Here is a 22,311-nt window from a genome sequence, read left to right on the forward strand (position 1 = left end):
CAAGGAGGATGCTTTCAAGGACGGGGCAGAACCCCTAAACGGGCTTCTGTAAATACGGCCCACCACCCTCCCAAACTTCCATGCTATTACTGCCTCCCTCAGCAATACACAGGGTCTCCTCAGGTAATCAGTTATTGCTGTCCCTTTAGGGAGGAAACGCTTGACACCTGGCCTCCCTCGAGCCACCTGCAACGGAGAACGGCGCCACACACCCACCCTTCTGAAGTTCTCTGCAGATGGAGGCTGTCACCGGGCCGCTTACCTGGCCGGGATGCTCTTCGTGACAGCCCAAGACCTTTGAGGAAGGGAAGAAAACAAAAGAAAACAAAACAACTTACCACTTTGGCCCAGTCCAAGAACAACTGAAAACACCCAGGCCGCCCGGAGGAATGGGGCAGGACCTGGCCTGCAGTTTTGCAGGCAGACTAATGTGGCAGTAAAAAAAGCCAGGGCCGAGCGGCACATAATGCAAAGCAGCCCGCACTGCACCGCGCCCGCCGCCTGGCTGCTAACCGGATGCGCGCTCGCGCTCCCGGGCGCGAAGTGCCAAGTGTTGCTAGGACGTTTCCAGCAGGCCCGGCAGGCGGACCCCGCGGCTCGGAGCAAACGATGCAGGTACGGCGGCCTGAGCACAGCTCGGCATTTCAGGGCCCCCGCGGCCCTCCCAGCTCCGCACGGCTGGTCCCGCGATCTCCGCGAGAAGCACCTCCTCTGACGGCCAAAGGCCCGGGGCGGCGACGCGAGCAAAGGCTCCGCAGCCCGCTCTGGGACAAAGAAAAGAGCTTTTGTCTCTCTCCAGCCGATGGGGCTTCTGCTGCATAAATCAGCTTAGCGAAGAGCCAAACACAATCAAACCCAAACAAAGCCCGAAGCTGGGGGGAAAAACCAGCCTAATGTACATTCAGTGGGTGATGCTGCCTCTGTGGGAGGGGACGCTGGCGAGGCCGAAGGGGAAAAAAGTCGATGGCGCATCAATGAGGTCGAGCTTCTTCCACAGGTGGGCAGGGAAGCCAACTTCACTTAATTGCAACTTTGCAGCCTCGTCAGCTGAGCAGCGGGCAAAGTCGAAGAGGCAGCGTCCTGGTTGGCGAGGGAGGAAGCTTGATGTGCCAGCAGCTGGGGGAGGCGGCCCCGGAGCGCCCTAGAAGCCCCCGCCGGCGCCCGCGGACACCGAGTGAGGCATCGCAGCTCCCTGCTTGACCGGGAGTGGAGCGCACGGCCGCGAGCGCAGGAGGAGAGGTCCCCCAGGGGTGCAGGAGCCTGGCTTCACGGGGGCGGGTGCTTCGTGCCCTTGTCCTTTTGGCTCCAGTGTGCTGCTCAGGCGTCCCGCCGTCCGGAGCCGGGACAGCTGTCGCGCTCTGGGATGCACCCCGGAGAGGATGAGAAGGAGGCGAGGCTGGCGAGGGGCGGGGGAGGAATGGTCCTGCCCCGGCCCCGCTGGGGTGGGGAGGGAGGGTTGGGGCTCCCAAAGTGCGGCTAGCTAGGCGCGTTCGGGCTGCGAGTTGCTAGGAAACCGCCCCACGCTACAGAGTTCCTTGCCGCGGAGGCTCGGGCTGCAGCAACAGCTCGGAGCAGCGTGGGCGGGACATTGGTGAGGCATGAAGTCACCGCGGCCCACACTCGCTCTTTGTTTTGCTCACTCCAGCTCTTTTTCCTCCCCTTGGCTCTGAGAGTTGCCATTCCCATCGTTCACAAGAACTCCTGATGCGTAGCCGCGCAGCAGGAATCTCACACCGTGTTCTCTTTCCCCCTCCTCTCCGAATCCCTACATCCCAACGCTCGCCTAGGTGGCGCGGAGACTAGCTCAGCAAGACTGGCAGCTGTGCGCAAACCCCAGCCTCTGACCCCGAAGCTGCGCGTTCCTTTGTTGGGAGATACTCACTGCTCGGCAGCTGCCACAGACTACGTGGAGTCCAGGCACCTTTCCCCGCCCCCCAACACCCTCTGTTTCGCTGGTGAGCACTGCCCACTTTGCTGGCAGAGTTCGGAGCTCACCCTTTGCCCCACCCCGAGACCGTCGTCTCCCCAACCCTTGGAGAGTTGGACCGGTCCGCAGGGGCTGTACCCGGAGTTGCAGCTGAAATTTCTCACGGCTCCTTCTCCACACCGAGCCTCAGCCCTTGAGGTGGACAGCCCTGCTCTGCCCAGGGTCTGGTGGTGGCTCTGGGCTTTTGCCAGTCACGGTGGATCTTTTGACCTTAAGCGTCACCTTCCAAATAAACGGAACAAAGAAGTTACAAAGGGCGGCGGAGCAGAAGAGTGAGACTAAAGAGAGGAGGTGGGAGGGCCGTTCTGCCTGTTGGCAGCTCAGAAATATCGGTTCAAGCCTGGAGCGGGTGTTAAGCCCGGCAACTGTCGGGGAAGCCGCGCGCCTTCTTGGGTCCCATTCCTACGACGTTACGTCGAGGGAGGGAACCCAGTCCCCCGGATTGAAAACAAGGCGCTGTTTCCAATCTGAGACACAGGCTGGTTCTCTTTTTCCTCTAGGGGCAGGAGAGGTTCCCCGTGGTAAAGTCTGACCTCTCATTTTTCCACTAGCAGCCTGCCCGATATCTTTCATAGAGCACCGCCTCTTACAGGCATCAGAGCATTCCAGCCAGGTCAAGGTGAAATATGCGGGAGTTTCCCTCCTTCTTATTTGTTTAATAGTTTCCATCTCCATATTTGGAGTAAAAAAACAAGTAGGAGGCTTTCTCGCTCTTTATTTTTCTTTCTTTCTGTTTTCTAATTGTTAACTGAGTGAATGGAAAGTACCTGGTTAATAAACCACGACATTAAAAACTCCCCCTTTTCAGGTGTGGACTGCACGTTGGGGCCCACAGGCTTAGCTAAGCAAACCAGGAACGCAGGTGGAAAATTACAAGTGCCCTGGATCTACAAAGCAGGTCCTTTTGAGAGACCAAATGAATGACCCAAACCTGAAAAAACTGATGCTTGTAAACGTAATTCCACTCTTGGCAATGTACTCTATATAGAATTAAATCCAGCCCAGCTTCATTTTTTATTTTCTTTCCTTAGTTCCAAGTTTGAACAGCTATAGTTTTGCTTTCGGTGGTCTTAAAGGAAGGATCCTGAAAAATGGCTGGAGTGGGGATGAGGATTTGAAATTTGAACACAAAAGGAACATATTCAGGCTTTGATTAGTGACTCTTCAGTGAGGCAGCATGTGTATTCTCCAGAGATTAGTTCACAACCCTAAGGAATGCAGCCACCCTTGAGACAGTGCAGTGCTACAATAAAGAAAAAAGGTCAATCCGTAATCCCTATAAGGATGCATGTGTAAGTACACTCTGCATTGTTGAGTGACTATCACATCAGAGTTTTATGACATTTTTAATTCTTAGTATTGGAAATGTAAATGGAAGTTACAATATTAAATAAAATAAATTTATGCAAATAATGAAAGTAACTGTGAAATATGATAAGGTATGTACAAATTTCTTAAACTCTATATTGTTAGATGTTGATATATTCTATATACTAAGCCAAAACAACTGTGTAGCAAGAGGAATAAAACGAAGCTTGTAAATCGGTAAGCTTGTAAATTTTGAAGCCCTTTGGAAAGAAAGAATTCTGTGTTGTGTTATATGAAGCCCATGCAAATATATGTCAGTATACCAGTTTTATGGAGATGTTGAAGAATAAGCACACCTCCATATATTGTCACTCCCCCGTTGCAAAGAGGTTATAATTCCGATTATCAAAATAAAATAAGAGAATATTGCAGCTGTGAGACTATGATTGCAAATTATTTACTAACAAATTATCTATACATTTGGGGCTGTATTACAAAGACAAAAGGGAATTCTCCCGAATCTTCCAAATCATCTGTAAGGGTTTCTTACAGTAAATATAACTAGTGGCCCAGGAGCAAAAAGTTTGCTTGTTTCCAACAACAACAACAAAAATTTCACCACAGCTCGTCCTTTTTCCTGTAAGAAAATGTACAGGATATTGTGAAGAAATGTAGTATTATTCTCTTCATATATTACCTGAAGAATTCTAACAGAGAAAAAATGTTCCAGAAGATGGTGACTTGAGTAATTTTTGTTTCTTTCGTGTTCTGCTGTCTTGCTTTGAAATTTCTGACAGGTGATTTTTCATCATTTGTGTTGATGAGAGCAAGTGAAATTCACAGATACTCTAAAAATAACATTTTAGCTATTCATTTCAGGCTTCCTATCATCAGAATCTTTTAGTTGCTAATAAGTCATAAAATTGGATGAATTAAGTTTCTGACCTACTACTCCTTTAACCTTGATTTCTCACTAATAGTTTATGGTGAGAAATGAATAAGCTATAGACAGTTAACAGGAGTGAGAGAGACATCTGAGAGACTGACTGCTCCTTTTAGTGTGTGTTCAACCTTTAAGTAGATTTTGTCCAAATTATTGACCCCATAGTTACAGCTAAAACCATATTCACATTTTAATATTGTATCTTTCTGAAGTTGGATCAGAGATTTTCAAAGTTTTATACAGAGGTTTTAAGCTGATGTTCACAAGTTGTCTACGAACTTGCTTCATCTACAGCTTTTAGGAGATGAATGATCTGAATGATCAAGCCAGTGGGATATAGTATTATGACTATGACTTCTAGATTCTTCCAATGATAAAGAATGTAAGCCATCAGGAGGTAATTTACAGAAAGTAGTGTTCCTCATACTGTGAACTGAGGACTGCCTACAACATAGTCACCTGTAGAGTGATTCCTTACTCTATTCCAGGAGATTCTGAATTCATAGATTTGGTGTGATGTCCAGCAATATGCATTATTACAAACTTCTCAAATACTTCTTTATTTACTGTGGTTTAAGAACCCCTGCCATAATGGATTAATGCAGAGACTCCTCAAAGGCCTCATGTGTGCTTAGTGATAAACTCCAGTGTCAGGTGCAAAGTCAAAGAAAAATGAACTGCTGGAGCCAATGCCTCTTTCCAAGGTATTCTATGGATGAATAACTGTGTGAGATGTTAATATTTTCAGAAATAAGACTTCCATGATTAAGTTTAGGAAATGCTGGGTTAAAGTTAAGTTAAATCCTTTGCTGGACAATTTTTTAGGAACTTAAATAGGCTAACATGCAACTGGATTCTCCAAAGGAAGAATCCTTTATTCAGAGAACATCTCACAGACTAATTTTACATAAAGCACACTGCTGAACTAATACTACTGTAGAAATGTGGAAACTAAAAACCAGGTTGATGAAGAGGCTGACCTCACTTCTTCAAGAGAATTACTGAGCAAGCATGAATCAGAGCTCTGATTCTTCACCACCACCTCATATCAGTGATGACTTTTGGTTTCAAGTAAGAGTCAGACTGTAACTGTCATAAGTAAGAAAAGGAAACTATTGGAAGTAAATTGGGAGCTCACAGAATTAGCAGGAGGCTGAGAGACCAAGATTAAATAAGGCCAGAAACCAAGGAAGGCGTAAGCAGTAGCAGTAAGTCTCCAAAAAATAAGAATGCTCTCTAATCATCCTTTCATCTTTGGACCACTTGCTTAAGATTCAGAATCCTGGTTGAGAATATCTAATTTTCAGAACTTTCATCACATGCCAGTCCCCTGGCTTTCTGGGAGTGGAGAGAAGGAAGGAGGAGCTCTTTTTGCCTTTGGCTTCCTTAGTGGAAAATAAAATACTATTTTCCAACAAGATGACACAAAATTATCTTAGGTTGATGAAGGAAGCCCTGTAAAGTGACAGATGCTCATTACTCACATATCCTGAATTCCATGGACTACTGCTTTGCATTACAGTTGAATTTTAGGTAATGATGTAGCTTTAATTTAGCTACCCTACCCACTAACCAATGCTTTGGTTGACAATATTAGTTATTTTCATGGGTGCTTTTGAATGAAACATTTTATCTGTGCATAGTCAAATTCTAGCTTTCTGTTATCCTTCTATATATAGCACATAGCAAATTAATGCTTATTTAGCCTTTAACTGATTATCAGTATGATTATAGAGATGTGATGATGTTTAGATTAATTAGCTTAGTGAAATTTTTCATTGACAAAGTTTGTAGTAGACACTACTGTTGACATTCATGTGTCCCTCTGGGCATACCACTTCATTCCACCCAGGCAGAAGTGCTGGGAAATGAACACTTCTGGACACTGTCTCAACCAAGGACTGACCTGATGGGAAGTGAGGTATGAATACCCCAGCTCCCTTGCTCCTTGAAAGGAATCATTTTGGGCCTTGTGTTCCATACTAGTGCTTCTCAAACTATTTTTGGACCAGTTTTTCATTTTCAATCCATCATGGATTGGAAAAAAATAAAACAAATTGTTAGAAGAATGGATGTTGGGGCTTCCCTGGTGGCACAGTGGTTAAGAATCCACCTACCAATGCAGGGGACATGGGTTCAAGCCATGGTCCGGGAAGATCCCACATGCCGTGGAGCAACTAAGCCCGCATGCCACAACTACTGAGCTTGTGTCCCACAACTACTGAAGCCCACATGCCTAGAGCCCATGCTCTGCAACAAGAGAAGCCACCACAATGAGAAGCCTGTGCACAACAGTGAAGAGTAGCCCCCGCTCACCGCAACTAGAGAAAGCCCACGCGTAGCAACAAAGACCCAATGTGGACAAAAATGAATGATAAAATAAATTTGAAAAAAAAGAAAAATGGAAGTTACAAAAATGTCAAGTTGTTATCAAAGTTTCTAAGTACTTACTTTTACTTTTTATATATTCTTTTTCCTGGGTGCGTCTTAAACAGTTCAAGGACTGGTTCTGTCACACGCTATATTTTGAGTAATACTGAGCACTGTTTCCCTAGGTTCCCTGTAGGAGTAAGCTGTAGTTGCCCACAGGGATAACTGTATTCAAACATCCTTCATTCACTGCCTTTCCCTCCTTCCTTTCTCCACTGTTCCCTGATACTTTCTTGTCTCAGGGTCCTCTTCTGGAGGAACCTAAACTAAAACGAGTAATAATGAGCCTGGAAACTACTCTATGGTGTTCTCTGTGTGTGAATTTGAATTTTATTCTTGTCTAGCTATAAGGCAACCTGCAGAATAAAAAGCACCAAGGGCTTTGGAATCTGTACAAACTAATTTTTAATCTGCTACTTAGTAGTGTAGAATCATGGGCAAGTTATTTAACTTCACTGAGATTGAGTTTATTCATTTATACAGTGATAAAATTAAAATAGCTACCAAAATTGCAAATTAAAACAAGATACTACTACACTTCTATTAGAATGGCCAAAATCCCAAACACTGACACTACCAAATGCTGGTGAGGATGTGGAGTAACAGGGACCCTCACTCAGTATTGGGGGGAATGCAAAATGTTGCAGCCATTTTAGAAGAGTGGTGATTTCTTACAAAACTGAACACACTGTTACCATATAATCCATCACTTGCACTCTTTGGTATTTACCAAAAGGAGTTGAAAACTTATCTCCACACAAAAATCTGCACTTGGGACGTTTACGGCAGCTTTATTTATAATTGCTAAAAGTTGGAAGCAACCGGGATGTCCTTCAGGAGGTGAATGGATAAATACAAGGGGGTACATCCAGACAATGGAATATTATTCAGCACTAAAAAGAACTGAGCTATCAAGCCATGAAAAGACATGGGGAAAAGTTAAACGTATGTTGCTAAGTAAAAGAAGGCAATGCGAAAAGGCTACATACTCTATGATTCCAACTATATGATATTCTAGAAAAGGCGAAAGTACGGAGACAGGAAAAAGATGGTTGCCAGGTTAAGAGGGGAGGGAAGGGTAAATCGATGGAGCACAGGAGAATTATACTCTGTATAATACTGCAGTGGTGGATATATGTCATTGTACAATTGTTAAAACCCATAGAATGTACAACATCCAGAGTGAACTCTAATGTAAACTATGGACTTTGGGTGATAATGGTATGTCAGTGTAGGTTCATCCATTGTTTTAAGCATACTGCTGTGGTATGGGGTTTTGATAGTGGGGGAAGCAAAATATGGGAGGGTAGGGAGCAAAAGGGAACGCTGTACTTTTCCATCAATTTTGCTGGGAACGTAAAACTACTATAAAAAGTAAAGTCTATTAACACGTGCACACACACACGCACACACACACACACACACACACACACACACACACACACTACTAAGTAAGATTATTATGAGAATCAAAGGAGAATGAAACATGTTAGAATTCACCATACATTATCCCAAGGGTTTTTGGGATGGTAATTTAGGTTACTTTAATTTCACAATGTAAACAACATTGAAAATGCATAAATACTTATTTCAAGACTTGCATATTGTCATAAAAATAACATCAAATATCTTTGGTTTTGCTGAATACATAACTTTCCTTTTCTGGTAACTATACAATTCTTTACCCACATTAATAGCTGTAGTGAGCATGTCTTTATATAGAAGCCTGTAATCCTAGCATTCTTTATGACAGCCTAGTTTTATGTCTCCTTAATCAAAAAGATTGTTCCGCAATCTTTTCAGCCTGAAGTCATCCTGTATAGTTTGACAGAAAGCTAACTATATGAAAGCTTCACATATTTGTACATGACAGGGACAACATACTTAATACTGCCTTTTATTTAAAATTTAGCATGTTTAAACTTATACTTAGTGAGGAGGGGAAATGAATATGTAATATGTTTTAAATATCATTGCTTTATTGCTCAGTACTCTAAATGTATAACAATGTTAAGGATCCGCAGCTGGTTCTCCCAAATAAAGGTATCAGCAGACATTATAAAGACAACATTTCACCATTGACATAGTTCATCTGTTGAGCCATGGTGGTATGTGGACTGATTTGCACATCACTATACAGCTAAAGGGCTTTCTGAACTTCAGTAATTCAGAGTAAGCCCACGACTAAAATTCTCTCAGTATTTTCTCATGATCACATCGCCTCTGGAGAATGAAGTCACTACAAAATTTAAATTATTCTAATCAAATTCACATGGCATTTTTATACTTGGAACGCTTCCATTCTCAGCCCTGTTCTCCAATTTCAAAATTACTTCATGTTTCACCTTGAAGAATGTGACCTTTTAACATGGTGAGGAAATTCTTTGTAAATTAGGCACAGGATATTCAATTTAAACATTCATTTAATAGATATGTCAATATTTATTGAACGTTTACTATGTGTAAAGTGATAGGTCCTATGGAAAATACAAGCATTAGTAAAACCCAGTCCCTTTTCTCAAAGATATTATAATCTGATTTGGGAGTAATATATAATAATAAAAAAAAAAGATGACTGAGTTGGTAAATAGAATAGCTCAGCTGTTGACTCTACTATCAATGATGATTTAATATAACATAAGATATGCTTTGAATATCAATTAGAGAGAATAATAAATTTAATAAATAGTGATGGGACAATGTGAGTTATTTGGAAAACATCCAACATGAATTTGAAATTTATTTTTTTATTTTTCCATCTGTAACTAAGCCTTTTTTCTCTTTTTTTCTTAAGTATAGTTGATTTACAGTATTATATTAGTTTCATGTGTACACCATAGTGATTCAATATTTTTATATATTATACTCCATTTGAAGTTATTACAAAATAATGGCTATATGTCCATGGGCTGTAGAATATATCCTGTTGCTTACCTATTTTATACTAGAAACTTACTTTATACCAAAATGCATTCATGATGGATTAAAGAGCTTAGTGTAAAACTTCAAAACTATATACATATAATTGTTTTCTGGTGTTGGTAATAAAAGTTCTTTCTAAATGTAAAAATAATGTATGCAATTTCAAAAGAACAGATCAACAAATTTGATATGATTTCTTTAAAACTTAGGTGTTTATAAATATTTCAAAAAAGGGTAAAAATACTTAACACAGAATATGTCCGTACAAATGGATAAGAAAACATTTAGTCTGCAATAGATAAATATATGCAGAAAGCATCAGCATATGATTCAAGGATAGGAAATACAAATGCTTAAAAACATGGCAGTTCAGTGCCATCAGCTATCCAAAAAATACTAATTAAAAAACTGAGATGCCATTTTTACCCATTAAATGCTCAAAGAATTTTTAAATGACAATACTTAATCTAACAATAGAAGGCTGAAATAGAAACTCATTAATCTTAGAATGGTAAATTGGCTCAAACTTTCTTACAATCCATTGACAGCATGTAATAAATCTTTAAAATATCTGAAACACTGATTTTATATCTGGAAAATTAGCCCCCTAAAGATTCAGAAATATAATAAAGTTATTTATAAAGATACACATTTCAGTATGATAGAAATCACAACAACAACAAAAAATGCAAACGATATTTTGGTCACTAGAAGAATGCTTTTTAAAGCTAGAGTAGCAAAGAATATTATCAAGATTTTAGGTGTGCCCTAGGTATTACTGTTCTCTCTTAAAGATATGTACTGCATAACCCCTGTCTTTCATTAGTTAACAAATTTTATTAATCCCACCTTAGTGAAGCGTCTGCAGTCTTTTCCTTCCTATTTTATTTCTTTATTGCTGCCTTAGTTCAGGCTTTTCTCATCCTTATCTTGAACTCCCAGCCATCTCATTGCCACAGTGCTATGAGAGTTTTCCTTCCAAAATACAAATCTAAACTTGTTATCCTTCCTAAAGATTACTCTGGCTATTTGGGGTCCTTTGTGTTTCCATACAAATTTTAAAACTTTTGTTCTAGTTCTGTAAAAATGCCATTGGTAATTTGATAAGGATTGCGTTGAATCTGTAGATTGCCTTGAGTAGTGTACTCAGTTTCACAATATTGATTCTTCCAATCCAAGAACACGGTATATCTTTCCAGCTGATTGTGTCATCTTCAGTTTCTTTCATAAGTGTCTTGTAGTTTTCTGAGTACAGGTCTTTTGCCTCCTTAGGTAGGTTTATTCCTAGGTATTTTATTCTTTTTGATGTGATGGTAAATGGGATTGTTTCCTTAATTCCTCTTTCTCATCTTTTGTTGTTAGTGTGTAGAAATGCAACCAGTTTCTTTATATTACTTTTGTATCCTGCAAATTTACTGAATGCATTGAGCTCTAGTAGTTTTCTGGGAGCATCTTTAGGGTTTTCTATGTTTAGTATCATGTCATCTGCAAACAATGACAGTTCTACTTCTTCTTTTCCAATTTGGATTCCTTTTATTTCTTTTTCTTATCTGATTACTGTGGCTAGGGCTTCCAAAACTATGTTGAATAAAAGTGGCTAGAGTGGGCATCCTTGTCTTGTTCCTGATCTTAGAGGAAATGCTTTCAGCTTTTCACCATTGAGAATGATGTTAGCTGTGGTTTTGTCATACATGGCCTTTATTATGTTGAGGTATGCTTTCTCTGTACGCACTTTCTGGAGAGTTTTTATCATAAATGGATGTTGAATGTTATCAAAAACTTTTTCTGCATCTATTGAGATGATCACATGTTTTTTATTCTTCAACTTGTTAATGTGGTTTATCACACTGATTGATGTGTGGATATTGAAAAATCCTTACATCCCTGCAATAAATCCCACTTGATCATGGTGTATGACCCTGTAATGCATTGTTTAGATTCAGTTTGCTGATATTTTGGGGAGGATTTTTGCATCTGTGTTCATCAGTGGTATCAGCCTGTAACTTTCTTTTTTTGTGATATCTTTGTCTGGTTTTGGTATCAGGGTGATGGTGACCTCATAGAATGAGTTCAGAAGTGTTTCTCCCTCTGCAATTTTTTGAAATAGTTTTAGAGGGATAGGTGTTAATTCTTCTCTAAATGTTTGGTATAATTTGCCTGTGAAGCCATCTGGTCCTGGACTTTTGTTTGTTGGGAATTTTAAAATCACGGATTCAATTTCAGTACTTGTAATTTGTCTGTTCATATTTTCTCTTTCTTCCTGGTTCAGTCTTGGGGGATTGTACCTTTCTAAGAATTTGTCCATTACTTCTAGCTTGTTCATCTTGTTGGCATATAGTTACTTATACTACTCTCTTATGGTCTTTGGATTTCTGCGGTATCAGTTGTAATGCCTCTTTTTCATTTCTGATTTTATTGATTTGGGCCCTTCCCTTTTTTTCCTTGATGATCTGGCTAAAGGTTTATCAATTTTATTTATCTTTTCAAAGAACCAGCTTTTAGTTTCATTGATCTTTTTTATTTTATTTATTTATATGTTTGGTCTCTATTTTATTTATTTCTGCTCTGAGCTTTATGATTTCTATCTTTCTAGTAATTTTGTTTTTTTGTTGTTCTTCTTTCTCTGGTTTCTTTAGGTGTAAGGTTAGGTTGCTTATTTGAGATTTTTCTTGATTCCTGAGGTAAGCTTGTATCACTATAAACTTCCCTCTTAGAACTGCTTTTGCTGCATCCCATAGGTTTTGGATGGTCAAGTTTTCATTTTCATTTGTCTCTAGGTATTTCTTGATTTACTCTTTGATTTCATCAGTGATCCACTGGTTGTTTAGTAGCATATTGTTTAGCCTCCTCATGTTTGTGATTTTGGAGTTTTTTTCTTGTAATTGATTTCTAATCTCATAGGCATTGTGGTTGGAAAAGATGCTTGATATGATTTCAATTTTCTTAAATTTACTAAGGCTTTTTTTGTGGCTCAGCATGTGATCTATCCTGGAAAATGTTCCCTGTGTACTTGAAAAGAATGTGTATTCTGCTGCTCTCAGGTGGAATGCTCTATAAATATCAATTAAGTTCATCTGGTCTAATGTGTCATTTAAGGCCTGTGTTCCCTTATTGATTTTCTGTCTAGATGATCTGTCCATTGGTGTAAGTGGTGTATTAAAGTCCCCCACTGTTATTGTGCTACTGTCAATTTCTCCTTTTATGCCTGTTAACATTTGCCTTATATACTGAGTTGCTCCTATGTTGGGTGCATATGTATTTAAATTGTTATGTCTTCCTCTTGGATTGATCCCTTGATCATGATGTAGTGTCCTTCTTTGTCTCTTGTAACAGCCTTTATTTTAAAGTCTATCTTGTCTGATATAAGCATTGCTTCTCCAGCTTTTTTTTGCTTTCCATCTGCATGGAAAATGGAGCTGGAGGAATCAGGCTCCCTGACTTTATACTATACTACAAAACTACAGTCATCAAAACAGTATAGTCCTGGCACAAAAACAGTCATATAGATCAATAGAACAGGACAGAAAGCCCAGAAATAAACACACACACCTGTGGTCAATTAATCTATGACAAAGGAGGCAAGAATATACAAGGGAGAACAGACAGTATCTTCAATAAGTGGTGCTGGAAAAACTGGACAGCTACGTGTAAAAGAATGAAAGTAGAACATTCCCTAACACCATATACAAAAATAAATACAAAATGGATTAAAAATACCTAAATGTAAGACTGGATACTATAAAATTGCCAGAGGAAAACATAGCAGAACACTCTTTGACATAAATCGCAGCAATGTCTTTTTGGATCCACCTCCTAGAGTAATGGAAATAAAAACAAAAGTAAACAAATGGGACCTAATTAAACTTAAAAGCTTTTGCACAGCAGAGGAAACCATAAATAAAATGACAAGACTGCCTACAGAATGGGAGAAAATATTTGCAAATGATGCAACTGACAAAGGATTAATCTCCAAAATATATAAACAATTCAGGCAGCTCAAAAGCAAAAAAACAAACAGCCCAATCAAAACACGGGCAGAAGATCTGAAAAGACATTTCTCCAAAGAAGACATACAGATGACCAAAAGGCACATGAAAAGATGCTCAACGTAGCCAATTACTAGAGAAATCCAATTCAAAGCTACAATGAGGTATCACCTCACACCAATGAGAATGGCCAGGATCAAAAAGTCTACAAATAATAAATGGTGGAGAGGGTGTGGAGAAAAAGGAACTTTCCTACAGTGTTGGTGGAATGTAAATTAGTGCAGCCACTATGGAGAACAGTATACAGTTTCCTTAAAAAACTAAAAATAGAGCTAACATATGATCCTGCGATCTCACTCCTGGGCATATATCTGGAGAAAACCATAATTCGAAAGGATACGTTTACCCCAATGTTCATAGCAGCACTATTTACAGTAGCAAAGACATGGAACCACCTAAATGTCCATCAACAGATGAATGGGTAAAGGAGATGTGGTATATATTATACAATGGAATATTACTCAGCCATAAAAAAGAATGAAATAATGGTATTTGTAGCAACATGGATGGCCTTAGAGATTATCATACTAAGTGAAGTAAGCCAGACAAAGACAAATATTATATGATATTGCTAATATTTGGAATCTAAAAAGTGATACAAATGAACTTATGTACAAAACAGAAATAGACCTATAGACACGGAAAACAACCTTATGGTTACCAAAGGGGCAAGTCGGGGGAGGGATAAATTAGGAGTTTGGAATCAACATATGCCCACTACTATATGTAAAATAGATAACCAGCAAGGAGCTACTGTACAGGAAACTATATTCAGTACTTTGTAATAACCTATAAGGGAAAGGAATCTGAAAAAGAATATGTATATATATTATATATTTATAATATACATATATATATATATATCTGAATCACTTTGCTGTACAAGCCAAAACTAACACAACATTGTAAATCAACTATACTTCAATAAAAAAATAAATAAAACTGTGCAAAGAGGGAAAAGTTTTTAAATTAAAGAAAATAAAAATAAACTTGTTATCCTTTTCTTAAACCCATCTATGATTCATCTTATGCCATTCCCAACCTCTCTGCAGGCCATGAAAGAGACCATTAGCTTCAACTATGAAACCCTGAATATTCTGGTCCCAAATCACATTCTGGGTACCACTTTCAATGGCATGTTTCTCCCCTCTTCTCAACTTCACCTACATGCTGTACAGAACAGAATCCTGATTTTTGTACAAGCACTTTTACTTGTTTTTTCCATAGGCTTTTTCCTCAGCTGGGCATTTTTTTCTCCTTTTCCTTCTCTTTTGTCCTACTTTATTCTCAAGAATTATTTCTAATTCCACTTCTACATCTTTCTGGATTCCTGTAGGCATAATCTAAAGTGTCTTTCACTTTTAAGTAATTTTTAAAGGAAATTTTTTATTAAAAATGTAATGTGTTTTCTGTTTGTTTGTTTGTTTGCGGTACGTGGGCCTCTCACTGTTGTGGCCTCTCCCATTGCGGGGCACAGGCTCCGGATGCGCAGGCTCAGCGGCCATGGCTCACGGCCCTAGCCGCTCTGCGGCATGTGGGATCTTCCCGGACCGGGGCATGAACCCGTGTCCCCTGCATCGGCAGGCGGACTCTCAACCACTGCGCCACCAGGGAAGCCCTGTAGTGTGTTTTTATAACAGAAAATGTGAAGGACGTATTACATTTTCGTGGTGAATTTCATTTGTTTTATTTTTATGTTGCTTTGTTCATACTGGACTTACCAGTTTTGTTAATATAGATTTTTCAGGAATATCTTTCTATGTTATATATTATTCCCAAATGAGTTTACTTAAATATGCTCCTTGATTCCACTAGATTCTTGGCAGTGAAATAGATGGTATGCTCAAACTGGGTAATTTGAAGAGAATTTGACAATAAAGGGGCTATTCGCAAACATAGTGATAGGGTTTTGTAATAGTGCTGTATCCTTGAGTTAGAAACCATGGGGAGACACGTCGCTTTCCTTAGGCTTCAAAGGGCAAAAGAAGGGTGCATCACTGGAACCCAGAAGTACTTAGTGTGTGGATATCACCTGACAAGTTCTGTCACCTTTGTTGAAGAGTCACAGCCAGCCTGAGGTCATCTTCAGGGAGGGACAGGAAGAATAACTACCCCTACTTCATTCTTTTCCCCTTCTCTGATTTCTGATCAAGACACACAATTGGCAAAGCTCATCCCTAAGCCAGGTGGTAGTGGAGTCCAGAAAGGCTGGCACCTCAGGGCAGAGAAATGGGGAATGATTGTGTCCTTGGAAATGGCATCTTAAGGCAGGCTCCCAGAAGGAAATAGAAAGCAGAGTTAAGCTGGGTAGTTGAAGCCTGCAGGGCAGGTTTTATGGAAGGGAACAAGTGATGGTGTAGTCCCCTAAGCCTTATAACAGTGGGGAACCCTTAGGACCCTTGTCTTGAGGGTCAAGAAGAGGAAGTATTTCAAGAAACACACACACACAAAGGGCATGGAGGATCTGTATAATAGAGAGCCTCCAGATGGGAAGAAAGGAGCTAATCAGTGAACCAGCAGGGAAAAAGCAGAGCAAATAAATGCCCTGATGTCCATCTCTTCCTACTCTCCAATCTCCTGTCAGTGCCCCAGATGGGCCAAACAAACACGGTGTAATCCAGAGAGGAAGCAACCCTTTAATGCAATCTACACTGGCTAGCTTCCTGGGACACAAAGAGGGTAGAGAAGGGAACTGGATGGGTGAATGGAAAATATCTAACACATTTAGCTTTAAAGGAGGTCAAATGGCCAAGGGAAAGGAGATTGGCTTTATTAAGATAGTCATAATCTATCTTGGCAAGATTAGCCAAAGAAACTTGAGAATTGCTTCTTAGTCTGAGCTTCACATCTTTGCTAATCGTTGAGCTTTTGTATTGCTGCTAGCTGAGGTCCCTTTCCTCTCAAATATACCCCTAATTATTTGCTTGGATTTCCTGGATCTTCCTGACTGTGAAACACAAGTTTCAGAATCAAATATGAACACATTTTGTTTGGCCCTCATACTGTCTGCCCATAGAGTGGTTTAAAAAATTATTGATTTTTTGCCAAATGTTTTAAAATCAAGAGATTTCATAAAATCCTACTTTCAGCTTCTATTGAACAATGAGAATATTAGGCACGACTAGGCTTACATTTCTGCAAGGCAATGAGCTGGAACTGCATATTAGCTGCCCCCTAAGGAGCCCAGGCTCTCCAGTTTGCTACAGTCTTCACCATTCTCTGTTGTCTTTCTGAGAGTCAATTACCATTTTTCACTGCAATCATGTTACTGCTTTTCATATACCTAGACAGGATTTGCTCATATCTGTTACATGCCTGAGTCCTGTGGACATTTAACTTTGTGATCCCTGCACTAGTGGCTTATGGACAAAGGGGCAGTGCCCAACCTCCAATTCTTTATTTCCTTAGCATCAACCAAACATTTAATATCAATGCAGCAGGAACTACATTATGGCCAATGGAATTTGGCGTAAGTAAAATTACTGACAATCTTTTCACAGTTCCTTTTACCAAATAGTGATTACCTGTTACCTGTTCTGTGTCCTGGCCCTCACCGCTTTCCACTGTGCCTCTTCTCTCTGTGTTTTACTCAGCCTGCAGGAAGTGGTTTAGAATTATAACAGCTTCTCTCCTGTTAAAACAGATATACTTTTATGAAACTAGATCCTGCCTAGCTGGTTTTAGGTCCTGAAACTAAATAACAATATTGCCTCCATCATGGACACTGAAGACAGTATTAGGGACATGCTCAAGCAAAGATGTACATACAACTGGTCAACAACAGGTTTTGTTATTTACATAAAGTATTCAGTAAGACCTTTAAGAAGGCCTAACACCTTTAAGAAACTATTTATAAGTATTCTTTTGAGTACTAGCAAGCTGAGAAGATAACAAGAGTTTGAAGAACTTAAAGTTCATTTTACCCACATAGCTAACAATATGTCTCTAGAGAAGGGAGAGGTGTAACAACTCAAAGCATAATTGCCATACAAACTTCTTTTAGAAGGATCCCAGAGCTTGAAAACTCATTCCAAAAACCTTACTCTGTTTTGGTTTTCTCTTATCTATTTTAGGCCCAAGGACAGAAGATTTAAGGACATATTAAAATACACATACATTTATGTTTTGAGGAGGGTGAAAAATAATTTTACTAAGTAACAAAACACATTAAAGATTCTTTCTGGCTTTGGGTTTAATGGGAAAGAATTAAAAACAGAAAAGTTAGAACTTGATTATTATTGAGAAATTTAATTTATTCAATTGGTGTTTTCCTTCAACAAATACATTTTTAAAAGAAAAACATAGTTTTGATTTTTTTCTTTTTACCATAAATGTAATAATAACATGTTCAGAAAAGATTATTGTCATGATGAAATAACACATTTTTGCCAAAGTAATTACTATAATAATAGCCTATTTCACATTTTTCCCTTCTCCACCCAACTCATTTTTTTTAATGAGCAGACTTTCATCTGCTTAGCATCTGAGGCAGATGACAATGCATTTGCCTAGCTAATGGCTTTTTGGGGGGATGGGGCAAGACAAGTTCTATATAGAAGGAGATGAATCTGACTCAGCATGATAACATCCCATCAACAACTTCAGTCTCATCTTAAACTTTGTGAATCGTATAAACTATTTGGTGTAGCTTGACATCCAAGTGGTAAAATTCTAAGAATATTGACCGATATTTTTATATCTACCTCAGGCTTCTAATGGAAAATCTAGTAAATAGAGCTGATTTTATTGGTGGAGAGGTGTGAAGCAGAGTGATCCTATTATACTTGAATTGGCTGTTCAGCATTTACCAAGTGGTGCTTATTACTGGCCTACGAAGCATTTACTGAGCCTTAGGATTTGCTTCAGTCCCAAAGAAGGGACTGAAGGAGAGTGAAGTGAGAGTCTGGCACAGGTCCTTTTCTTGCCATAACATGGCAGGTAAGTTCAGGAGAGCACTTAGGCCAAAGGTTCTCAGTGGGGGGAGAGGAAGAGGGGTGCCAGCAGAATCACCTGTAAGTATTTTACAGTTTCACTCTTTAGACTCCGCAAATACTTCTCCTCAAGTTAGGAGTCATAATCTCCAGTTGAAGGGGCTAATATTCTACACATTAGAATCACCTAAGTAGTTTTTAAATACTACTGCCTTTCCAGCATTTTTTGAATCAGAATCTTTAGAGTTGGGGATTGAGCTGGTATTTAAATACAGTTGGTATTTCAAAAGGAAAAGAACTGATAAATTATTCTAATTTGTAGCCAGTTTTAAGCACCATAGGCTCACTTGTGTAAGTTGAAAATCTTTACAGATAATCCTGATGTTCCAACTCTAGTGCCCCCACCCACCCCTTTTCCTCAACTCCTGGTTGAGAACTCCATACCTATATAATGAAGAGAATCACAGGTAAGTATGGAGTACCTCACTGCTGGGCCAGGTCTAGGTGCAAGTTTCTCAGTCTCCTATTTAGGCTTGATAATTCTTTGTTTTGGGGAGGAGGCGCTGTGCTATGCACTGCAGTGTTTACCGACATCCTTAGCTTTTACCCACTAGATGCCAATTGCATTTCCTCCCCAGTCGTGACAACAGTTAACTGTGTCCAGACACTGCCAAAGGTCTCCTGAGGGGCAAAAATCACTCCTGGTTGAGAACCAGAGGTCTAGCCGATAAACTAAAGCGAGACCTAGCAAGCAGGTCTGGGACCTGGGGAGACCTGGCTGGATAGAATTTGAAATCCTTAAATGGAAACTGGCATGTGTGAAGATTTATCTGAAGCTTTATGTTTCATCTGAGGAAGCCACACAATATTTTGAATTTATTCTGGTTATTTATTGCTGTATAAAAACTGCCGTACAAATTAGTGACTTAGAACAGTGACAACATTAATTCTATTCACAAAGCTGAAATTTGGCCATGGCTGGGTGAGAGGCCTTGATTTTGCTCTACTGTGGTGGCCAAAAAGCAGGGAACCAGAATCATCTAAAGGTTCACTCACATGTCTGGTGGTCGATGCCTTGCTGTCAATGGGGGCTTCAGTGGGAGCTATGGCTGCGAAACCTTCATGTGGCCTTTCCATGTGGCTGCTTGGCTTTCTCACAGCATGATGGCTGGATTCCAAGGACAAGCGTCCCAGGAAAATTAGGTGGAAGCTGTATTGCATTTTATGAATTGGTCTTGGGAGTCACATAACATCATTTCCACTGTAGCCAAAAGTCTGCCCAGATTCAAGAAAAAGGAACATAAACCCCATCTTTTGGTGAAGAGATGCCAATGTCACCTTATAGGAAGAGCATATAGGATGGTATGCATTGGTACAGTCATCTTTGGAAAATACAAAGGCAGATTGTTTATGATTGATTACCTGGTGTCTATGACAATGCTAACGAAAGATTGTTCTATGGAACACCTACATCAATAAGCTGGGGAATTCTTGTTTCAAATACTAATTTCTAGACCTCTCTCTCAAGGACTCTCATTTCTCAGGTCAGCTTTAGGCATCTGGTATCTGATTTTTCAATAAGTCCTCAAAATAATTCTTATGCGTGTTAAGAATGTTCTTTGTTTATACAGATCCTTTAATCATTTACACATTTCCATTACACATTTACACATTTTCTTCCATGAAACAAGGTCGTGATATAGAGAGAGGAATGTGGCTATTTAGAAGAGCTGCTTCAAACATATCTTTGGGTTTGTAATCTGCACATATTATTTGTCAAGAGACACTTTGAAATTAGTGTTGCTAATTGGGATTTTGTGAACGTTTGATTTGTTTTAGTTTCCATGCATGGCAAAATGAAAAAAGGAAAGAGATAACATTATAATCCAAGTCAAGAGATTTGGGATTTTTTTTTAGTCTAGTCTTACGGTCAAATTTTATGTGCTTTTATGTTACATTTAAAACTATACTTTTGGCATCAAACAAAAAAAAAACAATGTTTATAATGATGTAGTTGAAGTTGTGTCATAAGGAAGGATCCTTTGCAGATACCTAAAATGATAATGTATGTGATAATGTGAATACCATTTTCAAGAAGCATCATGAAAAATGTGGGAAATAAAATGCTAGTATAGGGACATTTCCCTGTTCTAAATTTTGCTGATCAAGCAACTTCAGTGACCTAAAATATACTTGAGAAAACAGCATGTTAACAAAGCCTCTGTACAGTCAAAATAGAATACAAAAGTTCATACTTTACTTGGAGTCTACATACTGTTAACTTGCATGAAAGTCTAGTAGCAGGTTTCCGAGCTTACAGCCAAAGAAAAGCATCGTGTTAGAATGGGTCAGAAGTGGATGTCTACAGTTTGGCACAATGAGGACTAGGACAGCTGAGACGACAATAACACAAAATGTAATTATTTAAAAGCAGAATAGTTTTCAGTTTTTCAGAGTAGAGGAGACCCACTTTTTTTGTTTGTTTTGTTTTTCTGTTTGTTTGTTTCTGCAGTACGCGGGCCTCGCACTGTTGTGGCCTCTCCCGTTGCGGAGCACAGGCTCCGGACGTGCAGGCTCAGCGGCCATGGCTCATGGGCCCAGCTGCTCTGTGGCATGTGAGATCCTGCCGGACCGGGGCATGAACCCGTGTCCCCTGCATCGGCAGGCGGACTCTCAACCACTGCGCCACCAGGGAAGCCCCAGACCCACTTTTATATCTCACTTTTTTTAGGGGTACCACTAGGTACAGCAGCTATTTTTCATCATGGTGACCCAGAGTTTTTGAAAAGCTTAACTTATTGTAAATATATTCTACTTAAGAGATCAGGGAAATATTTAACAATTTTAGAAAAAATTCTTCTAAGTGGTTAAAATGAACTAAGCTTTGGTGCTTTTAGTAAATAAACTTCCATTATTCATAAAACTAATTTTTGTAGATTGCCTCATATGCAGAAAATGCTGGATAATAAGTGTTTATTGATGTACAAATAGGTCATTCTATTAAAATATTTTCTTAAAAAATTTGTTTTTGTTTGTTTGTTTGTTTTTGCGGTACGCGGGCCTCTCACTGTTGTGGCCTCTCCCGTTGCGGAGCACAGGCTCCGGACACGCAGGCTCAGCGGCCATGGCTCATGGGCCCAGCTGCTCCGCGGCATGTGGGATCTTCCCGGACCGGGGCAAGAACCCGTGTCCCCTGCATTGGCAGGCAGACTCTCAACCACTGCGCCACCAGGGAAGACCTCTTAAAATTTTTTTTACTAAATTTAAAGCTCACATTTGACGTAAAATCTAAATTAGAAGTCTAAGTCTAACATGGAGAACTATATCAGCATTTCAGTTATATTCATATCAGCAAATGTTAACAAGCTGGGAGAGAACAGCAGAAGCAAGGGGTCATTTAACACCACCAAATCTTATTGAATTTAGCTCCAAAATTCATCTCCAGTGTGTTCATTTCTCTTGCCTCCACTGCCACCACCCTTGTCCATGTCACCATCATCTCTCCCATTTGTACTTCTGTAATAGACTATTAACTGTCTCTCTCTTCCCTTGGCCCATTCCAACCCCTTCTTCATGCAGCCATCAGATCAGATTACTTCTCTAATCTGTTACTGTAGATTTCCATTCTACTTCAAGTAAAACCCAGCGTCCTTACCCTGGCTCTCAAGGCCCTGCATGATTGGGTTCCTTGTTACTTCTCCATTCCCATCTCACAAAACTCCCCTTTGCTCATTCAGCTCTGTA

At 39.8% G+C, this 22,311-nt stretch overlaps 1 protein-coding gene across 1 annotated transcript in view; it reads right to left on the reverse strand.

Moving 5' to 3' along the window:
* Positions 1 to 1,384, reverse strand: part of ITGB8 (integrin subunit beta 8) — a 92,410-nt gene extending 91,026 nt beyond the window's left edge. Inside the window, exon 1 of the mRNA XM_060020404.2 lies at positions 339 to 1,384. Within this exon, the coding sequence (XP_059876387.1) occupies positions 339 to 465 (127 nt within the window). The 5' untranslated portion in view covers positions 466 to 1,384. The remainder of the gene's footprint in view (positions 1 to 338) is intronic.
* Positions 1,385 to 22,311: the final 20,927 nt, after the last annotated feature.

The sequence above is a fragment of the Delphinus delphis genome, chromosome 9 (genome assembly GCF_949987515.2).
Source record: "Delphinus delphis chromosome 9, mDelDel1.2, whole genome shotgun sequence".
In the NCBI taxonomy this organism is placed as follows: Eukaryota; Metazoa; Chordata; class Mammalia; order Artiodactyla; family Delphinidae; genus Delphinus; species Delphinus delphis.